General features: G+C 56.8%; 2 protein-coding genes across 2 annotated transcripts; one reads left to right on the forward strand and one right to left on the reverse strand.

Moving 5' to 3' along the window:
• Positions 1–1399: 1399 nt before the first annotated feature.
• Positions 1400–10737, reverse strand: POLE4 (DNA polymerase epsilon 4, accessory subunit). The gene is made up of 7 exons (XM_054396037.1): positions 10673–10737; positions 10265–10410; positions 4717–4740; positions 3527–3675; positions 2623–2707; positions 2331–2372; positions 1400–1446 (listed from the first exon to the last, which is right to left on the reverse strand). The coding sequence occupies exons 1-7, from the start codon at positions 10735–10737 to the stop codon at positions 1433–1435; spliced, it is 525 nt and encodes a 174-aa protein (XP_054252012.1). The 3' UTR covers positions 1400–1432.
• PRAM1 (PML-RARA regulated adaptor molecule 1) lies at positions 10736–13190 on the forward strand. The gene is made up of 6 exons (XM_054396038.1): positions 10736–10892; positions 11175–11229; positions 11504–11594; positions 11856–12018; positions 12599–12632; positions 13157–13190. The coding sequence occupies exons 1-6, from the start codon at positions 10736–10738 to the stop codon at positions 13188–13190; spliced, it is 534 nt and encodes a 177-aa protein (XP_054252013.1).
• The last annotated feature ends 504 nt before the right edge of the window (positions 13191–13694 follow it).

The following is a 13694-nucleotide window of genomic DNA, read 5'->3' on the forward strand; positions in this document are numbered from 1 at the left end:
CCCCATGCATCACTCAATGGTCTTTTTTTCTGGGACCACCCTCCTTGGCTCCTCCACACCACTAGAACTGAGACAAAGCTGTTTGTCAAAGCTGGCCACAGGCAGGACTCAGCCACATCAGCAGTTTCAGTGTTCCCCACAGCACACACAGAGACCCTGCAGCTTTTGCCTCTTGTCAGTGCAACTGAGCCCTGGCACCTTTCCTTTGCAGCTTGGTATATACCTGGAAGGAAGGAACAGTCTCCTGAGTCCTGGAAACAGCAGAGACACAGAGAGTGCTTGTGTGCTGTGTGGGACTCCCAGGCACACCACTCAAGGGCAGTGGATGTCCTGAACTTTTGCTGCATGTGGACCTTAATCACACAGGTCAGGAGCTCTGCAGCAGTTTGGCCAAATGCACACAGCAGGGAAGAGATCCAGCCCCTAAGGAATCCTTTTTTTTTGCCAGATTCAGGAATGAGAGTGTACCAGAGACCACTGATGGCAGCATAATGCATCAACACCACTCTGGCACTCAAAAGAGTTTGGAGGGGTTGGGTTTTTTTTGGCTACAGTTCCTTAGAGGTGCAGCAACCACCAATGTATGGAAGCTGTGCACCCCTAAAACAAACCAAATCTCCCTCGAGCTCATACTGTAGGAGATTCACAGACTGCATTGGCTTGGAAGGGACCCTCAAAGACCCCAACCCCCCTGCAGGCAGCAGGGACATCTCGAGCTAGAGCAGGCTGCCCAAGGCCACATCAAGTTTGATCTTGAATGTCTTCAGGAACAGGGTCTTGACCACATCCCTGGGCAGCCTCTTCCAGTATTTCACAACCCTCACTGTGCAGAACTTCCTCCTGATGTCCAACCTAAATCTCCCCTGCTCCAGTTTCAAACCACTGCCCCTTGTCCCACTGCCACAGATGCAAGCAATGAGCAAGAGCAAAATTCTATCAGAAGGCATCCACTGTAAACACCACAATTTACCACAGGGCTACAGCAATCCCAAAGCCTTCATCCCAGCAGCACACAGGAGAAACCAGCACAGCTGTTTAACAACAAAAAATGAATTTAATTGTGTTTGGCCAAGAAACAGAACATGTACAGAGAAAATTATCCATAAAAAAGGAGTTCACCGTGCCTGGGCACTGAGCTGAGCCTCTCCCTCCACTCACAGCTCTGTGGAGCTGGAGCGTGCCTGGACTGCTACTGTGAGCTGGCCAGAGCTGGGCAGCAGCAGGCACCACTACCAGGGCACAGGCAAGGGACATACAAAATAGTTATGAAAAAATATGCATTTTAAATAAAGAACTTACAAGAACTTAAACTTTATACAAAATATGGTTGCAACTTCAGTGTCTCCACCTATGGACTCTCCATGTCTCCACCCTGCTCTCCACATCCATCTCTGCCAGACTCTTTCTCCAGAGAGCTCCACCTCTGTCCAGCTCAGTCCAAAGTACCTAAACAGAAACAAACAAAGTATAACCTCAGGAGGCAGCAACACAGCTCTGTGAACAAAAACAGCCAAGGGAATGTGCAGTAATGTTTTGAAGTTTACACAAATCATAGAATCATAGAACATTAGAGAGTGGAAGGGACTTCCAGAGAGCATCGAATCCAAGCCCCTGCCAGAGCAGGATCACCCAGGGTAGTCCACACAGGAACACATCCACGTGGGTTTTGAAAGTCTCCAGAGAAGGAGACTCCACAACCTCTCTGGGCAGCCTGCTCCAGGGCTCTGTCACCCTCACACCAAAGAAGTTTCTCCTCATGTTGAGCTGAAACCTTCTGTGTTCCAGTTTGTATCCATTGTTCCTTGTCTTATTCCTGTGCACCACTGAAAAGAGCCTGGCCCTCTCCCCTTGCCCCCCACCCCTCAAATATTGATAGACATTGATCAGATCCCTCTCAGCCTGCTCTTCTCCAGACTAAACAGCCCCAGGGCTCTCAGTCTCTCTTCACAGGGGAGATGCTCAAGTCCCCAAATCGTCCTTGTGGCTCTCCTTTGGACTCTCTCCAGCAGATCCCTGCCCCTCTTGAACTGGGGAGCCCAGAACTGGACACAGTATTCCAGGTGTGGTCTCACCAGGGGAGAGTAGAGGGGGAGAAGAACCTCCCTAGATCTGCATGAGGTCACACATGAAGAAACCCAAATCTAGTTAAAAAATGTTGTAGGTGTCTCAGGGTCCACTTGATTTGTGTTTAACCTCTCAGACAGAGGCCTAACAAGTCACACAATTAAAGGTGTAGAAACAGAAGACTCTGCAAATTATTAAGTCCTTTCTCACCCAAAAAAGAAATTACACAAAACACTGAATCCAAGTGAAACCAAGGAGAAACTCACCCTCCAAGAAAGCAAATTCATCAATAGCTTCAATGGCATTATCTGCAAAGCAGATATTGAAAACAATTAACATAGCTAAACCAACTTCATATCTACATCTGCTTCAAACAGTATTCCAAAGGACATCCCAGCACAGTCACCAGTTTCAAAGAGCTTTACTTGGTTTCAAGCTGGTGAGTGAAATTCAAAGAAGGAGAAGCAGCTACGACAGCTTCACCACGCTGGGTAAGGAGGGAAAATCCTCCACCCTAGCAACCCTTTGCTAAGGACAGCACAGAATATGCTCTCATACCCAGGTCTTTTCTCTGCAGGGTTTTCCTTTTTCCTTGCTGAGCATACACATAAGCATCTTTGGCTATAGTTTCAACAAACAACTCCTGCAACATAAAAACCAAGGCAGTTACACACAAGGGGTGAAAGAGGGAAGAGAGAACATCCTGAGGCAAGGAAAGGTTCTACAAGACTTCACGAAGAAACCAAAACCTCCCTTTCAACATTTCACCTTTCCAGTAAATAGCTCTGAAAATAACAGATGAAGCTGCTGGGCAGTGATGCACAGGAGAAGCAACAAGAGCAGAGAGAAAGCCAGGAGGCAACAGGACAGAGATGGTTCCTCCAGACACGTCCAGGAGACCAGCTACAGTCCAGCTGCTCGCAGGACCCCTTCTGAAGAGGGAAAAGTGTCCTGCACGCAATGCACATAGCACAGCTGTCCTGGCATGGCACCCAGCGGCTTCGGGTGGCAGCCCCCTCCGAACACCTTCCCTCCGCACCGGGGAGCCGCTGCGGGCTGCGGTAGGGTCTCCAGCGCCAGGAGAGGCCTTGTGCTGTGCCCGGCTCCTCCCGCGGCCTCCTCGGCTGTCTGCACCGCCCGGTCGCCCCGGTGCCTGGGGCAGATGGACCGGGCAGGGGCAGCGGCTGCCGTCCTGTTTCCCCCGGGGCAGCTCGGGACAGGGGCCCGGGTGACCGCCGGGCGCTGCCTGCTGACCGGACCAGGCACCAGCTGGGAGAGGAAAGCCTCAAACCCTCCGAAAGGGGGAAAAGCCCTTTAGAAAAAGTCAAGCGAGCGGCTCCACAGCTCACAACCGCCGAGCGCAGTGCTGGGGGCTACGGCCCGGCTCCGTTCCGGCGGCAGCCCGGGGTGAGAGCGGCCTCCCAGCCGCCCCCATCGCCAGCCGGCCGCGGCCACCCCTCACCGTGGCCCGCGCCAGCACGAACACGGCCTCCTGGCTGGCCAGGCTGACATCCGGGTCCGCCTTCACCAGCGCCTTCACCCGCGCCAGCGGCAGCCGGGCCAGGCGGGCCGGCCCCGGCCCCGCGCCCGCCGCCTCCTCCCCCGGTCCCGCTGCCTCGCCGGCCGCCACCGGCACAGCCACCAGCACCGGCACGGGAACCGGCACGGGCACCGGCACGGCCCCCGCCGCCGCCATCCCGCGCCCACAGCTGCGCCTGCGCGGGGCCGCCGCGGGGAGGGGATGGGAGAACACGCGGGGGGCACGGGAGGGAGGAGTGGAGAGCCGGGGAGGGCCCGAGCGCCTGGGCTGTTGGCCGGGGGGCAGTCGCGGCGCTGGCGGCTCCGCCCCAGGTCCTTCTTGCCCTCCGTCGCTCCCCGGCTCCAGCCTTTCGCCAAGCCCCGTGGCCTCCCGCTCGCCGCTCTCACCACAGCGAGGCCCTTGAGCAGCTGCGTGACAGCGCTTGTGCCCCACAGACCGCTCTTCAGCGTCCCTCTGCCCCGAGCTGTGCCCTGCCCGCGGCAGTGGTACTGGTGCAGTGAAGAAGGTGGCGATGGGGACCGAGCTCTCCCAGGAGGTGGCTGCCACAGCTGCCTGCCATGTACTCTCACACTGCCTTCCCTTGGGTCTGGTGTGGGACCTCCCCATGGCCTTTCTTCATCTAGTCTCCAGCAGATGGGATCAAAGCCTTCAGTGCCCACCTTGGGTACCCAGTATCTTCTGCAGGACCCCCTAGGGCCACCATCCTTACCTAACAGTTCGCCTGTCCCAGCCTTCCCCGCACTGCCTCATCCTAACACCATCCGCAGGCACTGCTGGAGGGGCATCTTCCGAAAGGGCTGGAGGGACACAGCACCCCTGGGCAGGGACATGAGCACCTGCCTGCAGCCAGCCAGGGCAGCCTGCTACAGAGCTTGGCTCAGCTGCTCGGACCTTTCCTGCCTCTGAGGCAATCAGCCCTGGTGTTTCGACACAGAGATGGCCCAGCTCAGCATGGCACCAGGTACAGTGCTTCCCCTGCTCCCCATTAGCAGAGCAGGTATCTCTCACTTTCGGACACTGGAAAGCCACAGTCCTCTGCCCAGCCCTGCCGTGCTCCTGCAGAGCTTGGCTGAGCAGGGCCGTGCTGGTTTTGCCATGCAACTTCTGCAAACCTCCTCCACCCTCTGCAGGTCCTGTGGAGTGCTGAAGACCTGACCTGCGGCAGGCTCACATCGACCACCACCAATGGAGAACACAAACCACCCTCCTGGTCCATCCTTCATCCCACAGCCACCACTTGAACTCTTCTCTGGATGGTAGTGGTTTATGGGCAGCAGGGCTTGGTGGGCTTCAAGCTTCCCAACAGCAGCAGTGTCCAAACTAGCAGTGCACCAAGAGCTGCTCCTCCTCCTCCTCTTCCTCCTCCTCATTGCGCTGTTTCACAGTCAGGCTGCGGCGACTTCCTGGCGTTGCCCACAGCTTCTCACCAACTGTTAGGAAAGAACTTCTGGTTTCAGGGCAGGGGCACTTTGGAGAGGCTCGCCCTGCACATGTTGTTCAGCTTGGATGCCTCCTGTGGTCTTTAGAGAGGAGGTGAGCACACGGGAAAGCAGCTGCTGATGGAAAATGGTGAGTAAAGAACTGAGTCTGGGCTTCACTGGACCTGGGGATGGGGCACAGGGAGCAGAGCCACAGCTCCTGCTTGGAAAGGCTTTGGCAGTGTCCTCGCAAGGGGCTGGATCCTGCTGAGACCCTTTCTCCCCCTGGAAGATAAAGTCCTCCTGTTTGTCTGAGCTGGTTGGAGCTTCAAACATCTCTGCTCAGTTCCTGGGCCTAGTGCAAGCTTTTCTGGTTGGTGTTGGGCTGGATTCAAATATCTGTGAAGAGGAGGAGGCTGCTCTGCCACCGAGTCCAGGAGGGCACCCACTGGTGCAAAACCTATTGAAGAACCTGGAGGTGCTCACAGGGACAGTGCTGCTGTGTCCACAGCTACACCTGAGGGCTCCATGCAAGTCCCAGCTGATGGAACAGCTCCCAGACTGATGGTTACAAACCTCTGAATCATTCAGGTGCCAGAGGTCCCAGCAGCACATTGGGAATCAGAGAGAGATTGGGGGTTAGGGTTCATTATTTTGGGTGCAAGCTGCAGTGCCTGGTGTTCAGGAAGCAGGAACCTGTTCAGCTTTACTGCTGGCTGTGCTGCGGCTGCGGCGCTGCAGCCTCTGCAGGGAAGCTGAGGGGGGCTGCCTGGGCATCTGAGGGGAACTTGCACTTATTTGGGCTTATGGGAGGGCATTGGAGCTGGAGATTAGGAAGAAATCCTTTCCAGTGAGGGTGGTGAGACACTGGAACACGTTGCCCAGGATGGCCTGGAGGTGTTCAAGGCCAGGCTGGATGAGGCCTTGAGCAGCTTTGGCTAGTGGGAGGTGACCATGGCAGGGGGGTTGGAGGTGGATGATCATTAAGATCTCTTCTGACCCAACCCCACCCTGTGATTCTATGTACATTGGAGCAGTTATGTCTCAAAGCACTGCTCCAGCTTCTTTGCACGCCAGCCCTTCTGTTGTCAAAAAAAAATGACACAACACAAACCCAAAGTGAAGTCTCAGAGTGGGGAGAACTTAAAAAGCAAAGCCAAGGGCAAGCAAAGCAGGGGTAGAGACACTGTTGTCCAGGGACAAGGGGGTGGGAGAAAGATGGGGGAGGGTAAGATGATCACTGCCCTTCCACAAGATCCATCTGAGAAGCTTAGGGCAAATGTAAGCACATCTCACCTGAGCATCATGACACACCTTGGACCTGGAATTCTTCTTCCAAATGTCATTCAGACACCTCCTGGCAGCCTTTCTCAGGAGGCTTCAGCAAAAGTTGCTTTCTGGTCATTGAGGAAGCCAGGGGCAGCTGTGCGCTGGGGCTGGCATGTCCCAGTTCACATGAGCATGGTGTGAGCAGCACAGGAAATGCACTGGTCAGGAAAGTAGGGCAGAGCTGCTGCCTCTGGGCCTTGGGTTGTGTGTGCAGGCAGGGTGAGTCTCAGCACTGCTGGCCCAGGTTTTCCTCCATGCTGGCATCTCTGTGTGGCCTCCCCAGCCACCTCCTGTCCAGTTGCCCTGAGTTCACATGGACCTCATGGGACCAAGGACCAGGGCAAGACAGGTTGCTCCCATCTGAGGCTTGGGCAGTTTCTAGATTGCAAATTTTGGCCTCAGGAGCTTTGCTACTAGTAGAGTACAATCCTCCACCCAATCCCTCTGTTTGGAGGCTCCCTGGTGGTGCATGAAGGGTGGATCAGATCAAAAGATTCCATGAAATTCCTCCTGGAAGCCCTGGTGGTGGAACCTGTCCTCAGTCTGCTGCAGCCCAATGTTATTTTCTCAGCCATGTCCCAGGACCACTTTGAGCAGAGACCACATTTCATGGAGGGGGTTCAGTGCCAGGCCATGCTGAGGAGAGGCTGCATTCCCTGGGGGGGGCTGTGACTTGTTTTCCTCCATGGTGCTTTAGCTGGAGCTTTTCTTGCTGGTTGCAGACACATCTGGAGGGCAAAGAGGCTGTGGTGAAGCACCTGCTGGCAAAGTTCGAAGGGAACAGGAAGGACCCACCCGAAGCTGGCAGCTGGCCACAGAGCTGCTCTGCAGCAGCACCCGCAGCAGAGCTGGGACAGACCCCCACGGTGGGCTCCAAGGGTGAGCCCCCTCCAGAGCCCCCCCGCATCAGGAGGCTGGACTTCAGCAGGGCTTCTCCAACCCACAGTAAGGGTCAGAGTGTGGGACATCATTTGCCTCCTCATCCCATCTCTGAGCCCCCAGGATGGATGGTGAGGCTGAAGAAGGGGATTGCTCAAGAGGCCAGGTCCCAGCCAGCCCCTCCAAGGCCAGGAGGAGGAGACACATTGAGCAAGGAAGCAGGAACCACCTCCAACCCTGCCCAGAGAAACCAAGCCCAGCAGACGTGGCCGCCCAGCAGAAGCAAAGCTGCTCCAGTGGTTCCTGCTAAAGGAGCAGCTGCCACAGCCTCCCTGGATGCCACGAGAAGTGCCCCTGGGACAGGGCACCCAGACCTGCCTCCCAGAAAGCCTCTGCCAAATGCCAGGGTGCTGGGGGCGAGGCCAGCCAAGCCCAAGCGTCCTCCTGTCGTGCATCTGGAGAAGTTCAGTGCAGCTGCAGGTCCTGGGATGCCTGCACCTCCTGCCACAGAGCCCCCAAGGAGTGTTCAGCTGGGTATGGCAGGTACCTGCAGCTTCCCCAGAGAAAGGGGAAGGAAAATCCTCCCAGTTAGAGTCTGGAGCTCCTGGGAGATGGAAACACTGGGGTGGGGGCACTGATGGAGACATGGGGGCTTGTGATGCCAAAGGGGCTTCTATGGGCATGGTATGTGAAAAGGAAAGAGAGGGCAGCAGGTGCAGGAGCAAAGGGGACTTGGTGCCCTGTCAGAGACTGGGGACAGGCATCAGTCTCTGGGGTGCTTGCAGGGAGTGGGGCTGGAGCGAAAACCTGAGGGGTGCTGACCAAGCTCCTCAGGAGGGTGAGCCCAGTGCAGGACACTAAGGTGGTTGGTGGCTGGAGTCCATGGGAAAAGAGAGGCTGAGATCCAGGCTTGTTAAGGTGGCAGGAGGGAGAGCAAAGAGGAGATCCTCTCACTGCCCACAGCTAAGGGAGGCGAAGGTGGAGCTGGGCTCTTCCCAGAGGTGCCCAGGAGCAGAATCAGGGGTGCTGGGCATGGGCTGCAGTAGAGGAAATCCCAGTCTGCTGCAGGAGCAGCACAGCCCTGTGGCAGGCATGAGGGAGATGGCATCAGAGACATTCAGCTCTCACCTGCATGAGGCCCTAAACAACCTGCTCTGAGGCTAGCCCTGCTCTGGCAGGGGGTTGGGCGAGAGACTCCAGAGGCTCCTTCTAGCCAGTTGACCCCTGGGTGGCTGCCAGAGCAGGCAGCTGTCAGAGCAGGCAGCCTGGCTGGTGGGAAGCAGAGTTGTTTCCCATCCAATGGGCAAGAAGCCTTTCTACACGTTTGGCCAAGGCACAGAGGCTCTCTGAAGCTGGCAGCATGTTGCCTGCATCACCATCTGCCTCCAAGCCTGTAGGAGCCACCAAGAGTAGCCAGGCACAGCTGCAGCTGTGGCCACGAGAGCCATGGTGCTGGCCTGGTGGTGCCCTCCTCACCAGCTGTCCGTGGGGTGCAGGGCTTGGTTCCTCTTGGTCAGGTTGGTTCCAGATCTAGGCAGATGAGTTTTTAACAGCTGTCACTCTGCTGATCATACTCTGGTTGATGAAACCTGTTTCAAATCCTGTTTCTTGTCAGCTCCTCTTAACTTCTTGTTCACCACCCTCCAGCTATGGGGCCCCCAGCACAAGGACACGGAGCTGTTGGAGCAAGTCCAGAGGACCACAAAGATGAGGGTTGGAGCACCTCCTCTGTGAGGACAGGTTGAGAGGGTAGGGTTGTTCAGCCTGGAGAAGAGCAGGCTTTGGGGAGACTTTCTTGTGGACTTTCAGTACTTAAAGAAGGCTCTAAGACAGATGGGAACAGTATTGCTACAAGGGTCTGTAGTGACAGGATGAGAGATGGTGACTTTAAACTGTCTGAGGGGAGATTTAGATTAGATGTAAGGAAGAAATTCTTCATTATGAGGGTGATGAGACACAGGAATGGTGACACCAGAGAAAGTGTGGATGTCCCATCCCTAGAAGTGTTGAAGGCCAGGTTGGATGGGGCTCTGAGCAGCCTGGCCCAGTGGAAGACCATGGCAGGGGGCTGGGCTGGATGATCTCTAAGGTCCTTCCAGCCCAAAGCATTCTGTGGTGGTTCTGTGCTGGTTCATGCCATAGCCATGTTGCAGAGGGCAGCCATGAGTAGAGAGCTCTCTTCCTTTCCTTACAAGGCCTGCAAACTCCACATGCTCTGTGGAGTTTTGTTTCAGGTGGTGTTGCTGTGTGGGCACCCAGAGGCCTCAGGCCCAGCCATGCAGTTGTGGTGGAGATGATGCTCCCTCATGGGCACCAGGCCTGGCAGCAGAGGGAGTGAGCTGCTGTCTGTGTCCTAAAAAGCAGCAGTTTTCAAGTCATTGTTTGATTCCTGGATGCTGAGGCAAGTTGGAACATCTAGAGTTGCAGCCCTGCCCTGCTCTGGTTCTTTTTGTTAATTTTTAGGGCAATCCTAGGATTTTTAGGCCTTGTTATATAATTTCACATTACATGGCACAGCTGCCGTGTTGTGCCATGGATCTTCATGCCAGTTTCTGGGTGATATGGTTTGACCAGGCTGGTGACAGCTACCTGCCTGGTGATTAGAAAAAGAGGATGTTAGCAGGGATGGAGAAGTACAGGGCCAGCAGATCCATGTGCTCAGGGATCTCAGGATCTCAGGGCTTGCCCTGACTGCTACACGTCTGGAGCTCAGAGCTTTCACCACGTTCAAAATACCCACGTGGGCCTCTTCCCCTTTCCTTTCATCACTGATCCAGGGAGAAAGTAGCAGAACTGGGGAAATACTGATTAGAGCTCCCCAGTGAGCTGTGCCCCAAGGTGATGGGATGAGAGAAACTCCTCCGAGGAGCCATGGAGTGGAAACCGCTCACTGGATCCAGACGTGCAGTCAGTTGTACCTCCTCCCACCCCTCTGCACTACCTCTAGCCCAGGGCAGCTCTGACCTCAGGCAGGGTGAGCAGAGTGGACTAAGCCTTTGCTGTTCTTCTTTTCACCGAAGGCTGTATGAAGCCAGCCCCGGCCCCGGCCCCGGCCCCGGCCCCGGTCCCCGCCCCGGCACGCCTCCTGCCGCAAGCTGCTCCCGCTGGGACCGGGTAAGGACCAGGGCACCGCTTCCATTCTGGGGGGCTTCCAGGCTGCCAGACCCAACGCGGGGGCACCTGAAGAAACACCAAGAGGGTCCTTGGGTTCTCCTGCCTGTTCCTGGAGCCCAAGCTGGGACAGCACCTTGTGCAGGCAACTCCTGCAGTGCCATCCTTTGTGGGCTGTGTGACCAAGCAGGTCTGGCTGCTGCCGTCACACCCTGCACCCATCCCCTGCACCCCAGGCTGCTGCCCCATGCTGCTGAGCCTAGCGAGGAGCTGCTGGCACATGGCACAGGGCTGCTGGCACATGGCACAGAGCTGCTGCCCCAGACCTGACCCCAGCTGCCTGCTGCCCACCCTTCTCCTGGCAGCCTTGACCCTGCCCTTGGCCCCCAGTGCCATGGCTGCAGCAAGGCTCCCTGATGGCTGTGTGCCTCCTGGCAGGCCTGAGGAGGAGATCTATGATGACGTAGAGCCAGTGGGGCCACCCAGGGCAGGCCGAGGCTTCCAGCTGCCCAGCATGTTCCGGCCGTCAGCATCTCCCTGCCCCACAGCAGGTGAGTACAAGAGGGGCTGGGGTGCTGCTGGGGGCAGCTCAGAGAGCATCCAGGCCCCAGAGAGCCCTGGGCAGCAGTGCAGCCCACACTGCTCCCATGCAGGGCAGGGCAATGGGTTTCTCTGCTCCCTTATAAAGGGGCATGGGAAACCTTGATGCTAACCACACTCAGAGGACCAGCTCAGGGTTTGGTCCCAGGAGGAGGAAGCTCTTGCTGCTGTTTCAGCCTCGTGTCCTGTTCCGCTGGGTGTCAACATCACCTCTCGGGGATTTGGTTTTCCAGGTGGAGATGCTGGTCGAGCTGCTAACAGGGCTGCCTTGCTGGCAGCTGCACAGAGGTAACAGAGCTTTCACTCTTTCTGAGGGTCCCAACACAGCCAGGGGCTCCTTACTTTGACAAAGCTGGGGGCTTGATGATCTCTGCTGGGCTTGGGTGAAAGGTCCATGGTGAGGAGCACAAGCAGCAGTCCCAACACATGGCTGCAGAGCTCCAGCAGCCCCAGAGCTGGGGCAGGGAGATGTGATGGGGCAGCAGCCAGGGAGGGAAGGGGATGGGAGAGAGCAGAGCCTGGGGTCACATGAGCTTTCCTATGACTCACAACGACTCTGCAGAGAAGCCCAAGTCTCCCAGAAGATGAAGGCAATGACACTCAAGGAAAGCAAGAAGGAGAAGCTGGACAGGGAGTTTCAGAAGAAATTCAAGGTGAGCAGCAATTGCTTTTCCCTCTGAGTTCCCCTGCACCTCCCAGGAAGGATGGAGAGCGGTGGCAGAGAGAAGCTGTGCTCTGTAGAGACCAACTGAGAGCCAGGCCCCGCATGCCCTGTTCTCCCTGACACATCCCCAGATGAGAGCAGCCCTCCAGAGCTCCTGGCTGCAGAGGGATTTGCTCTTTACAGGAAGGGAGGGCTGGGGGTGCTGCCCCGGGGCTGCTGCTGAGCTGCAGCACTGCTGTTTGTGCTTCAGTTCGAAGGAAGCATCAATGTCCTGACTCAGATGATGGTTGACCCTGCAGCAGTGGAGAAGAGGGGAGGAGGGAAGAACCTTCCCCTGAGGCGGGGAGAGATCCTCGATGTCATTCAGTTCACAAACGAGGAGCAGATCCTCTGCCGGAACAGCCAGAGGAGATGTAAGTCATGGCTGAGGCTCTGCCTGCAGCAGGGATCACAGCACACAGGGCCCTGGGAATTCCTCATGTGCACAGCCCTGGCAGGCAGCTGGAGACATCCCCTGTGCATGAGCCAGCCCTGCTGTACCCTGGTCACAAGTGTTCCACTTCTCCTTGCACAAGCTTCCTGTTCTGCTTCCTGCTCAGCTCTTGGCTGGGCTTGGCCCCCCCCTGCTCGAAGCCCTCACTGCTCCTGGAGTCTCTTGGCCACCAGCCCAGCTCAGGCCTTGTATGGGCACAGACTCCACAAGCTGTGGTTGCTGTGAAGGTTGCTCAGGTGAAATGGGTGCAGCTGCTCTGGGCAGAGAGGTGGGGGGTCAGGCTCCTCCCAGCCTGGCAGGCCCAGTCCCTGCATTGCCCCCCAGGTTCCTCCTGAGGGTCCAGCTCAGTTTCCCACAGCCAGGCTCCTCCTTGTCCCCAGCTTTCCTTGTGTCAGGAGGTGCTGCTAACCATTGCCTGTCCTGGGCAGGTGCCAGGGTGAGGGCCTGGCTGTGCTCTGGCTCCCAGCACAGCCTGACTCACATTCCCTGTTCTGTTGCAGATGGCTACGTGCCTCGGGCTGTGATGCTGCACCTGTGAGTACCTCTTCCCCAGCCCCCTCCCCAGCCCCTTTCTCCCCACTCTGCAAGGTGTAGCAATTGCCCAGGGAATGCCTGGCATTGAACCAGCCCTGGTAATTGAATGCCAGCTCAAACCCAAGGTAGCGACCATAAGCATAACTGGCTACTTAGCCTGGCAGTGGAATCTGCCACTTCTGGTGTCAGCAAAGACTCTGGCACTTGAAGCAACTTCCTGGAGTGCTGTGAGCCCTCCCCAAGCTGTGGTCCCTCAGGTGGGGCAGTGGCAGTGACAGGCCAGCAGCTCCCCGCAACCTGAGCCAGGGCCAACCTCCCTGCACAATGTAAGAGGGGCAGAGCTGTGCTCATCCCAGATCCCAGCTCTGCAAGGAGAGCAGGAGGCTGGCAGGAGGCAGACAGGGTGATGGACAGCAGAGTTCCTGCTGGGAGAGGTGGTGCAGCCATGGCAGCAGGATCTGACCCTTGCCTTGGGAGGAGGTGGGCACCAGGCTGCTCATGGCACTGTTTCTGTTCTCTCGCAGGGACACTGACATCTACGATGACGTTGAGATTTAGGGTAGGTGCAGAGGGAGCTGTGATCCCCACACCAGCACCTCCTCTCCTGCTGTTTCCCCACCTTCCTTCTCTGTGATTTCTCTCCTTCTCTCTTCCTTTCTCTCAGTTCTCCACAGGTCCTCACATTTCTCTATTCTCAGTTATTTGGACTTTCCTGCACCCTTTCCATTCTACCTTGATCCCTCCACTGTGCTGCCAGCCCCAAAGACCCTTCAATGTCCTGTGAGATCTCCCTGACCCCTCAGATGCCCTCGGGGATGCCCTTTCTGGGGATCACCCCTGGCTTGCACACAGCTGTGAAGCTGGTGCTGGCTGGAGACAGCTGAGTTTTAGCTGTGCCAACAGGCAAACAGGTTGAGTGATCCATGCTGGAGCCAAAGGCACAGGACAGCAGCACCAGAGACCCCTCCAGGGGCTGGGACCTGACAGCACTGTTTGGCACACTCCTGCTCTGCTTCCTCCTGAGATAGCCACAGAAGCCACTGTATCCCTGCTGGGACAGCA

The sequence above is a fragment of the Indicator indicator genome, chromosome 36 (assembly GCF_027791375.1).
Source record: "Indicator indicator isolate 239-I01 chromosome 36, UM_Iind_1.1, whole genome shotgun sequence".
In the NCBI taxonomy this organism is placed as follows: domain Eukaryota; kingdom Metazoa; phylum Chordata; class Aves; order Piciformes; family Indicatoridae; genus Indicator; species Indicator indicator.

What these genes read in the sequence shown, in the direction of transcription:
- PRAM1 (XM_054396038.1), top strand. Translation starts at nt 10,736, where the DNA reads ATGGCTGCAGCAAGGCTCCCTGATGGCTGTGTGCCTCCTGGCAGGCCT. An exon ending in AGTTTCAGAAGAAATTCAAG is followed by an intron (nt 11,595 to 11,855) that starts GTGAGCAGCAAT and finishes TTTGTGCTTCAG; the next exon opens with TTCGAAGGAAGCATCAATGT. An exon ending in CCGGAACAGCCAGAGGAGAT is followed by an intron (nt 12,019 to 12,598) that starts GTAAGTCATGGC and finishes GTTCTGTTGCAG; the next exon opens with ATGGCTACGTGCCTCGGGCT.
- POLE4 (XM_054396037.1), bottom strand. Translation starts at nt 10,737, where the DNA reads ATGGCACTGGGGGCCAAGGGCAGGGTCAAGGCTGCCAGGAGAAGGGTG. An exon ending in GTGGGCAGCAGGCAGCTGGG is followed by an intron (nt 10,411 to 10,672) that starts GTCAGGTCTGGG and finishes GTGTTTCTTCAG; the next exon opens with GTGCCCCCGCGTTGGGTCTG. An exon ending in CCTGCAGAGAAAAGACCTGG is followed by an intron (nt 2,373 to 2,622) that starts GTATGAGAGCAT and finishes TCTGCTTTGCAG; the next exon opens with ATAATGCCATTGAAGCTATT.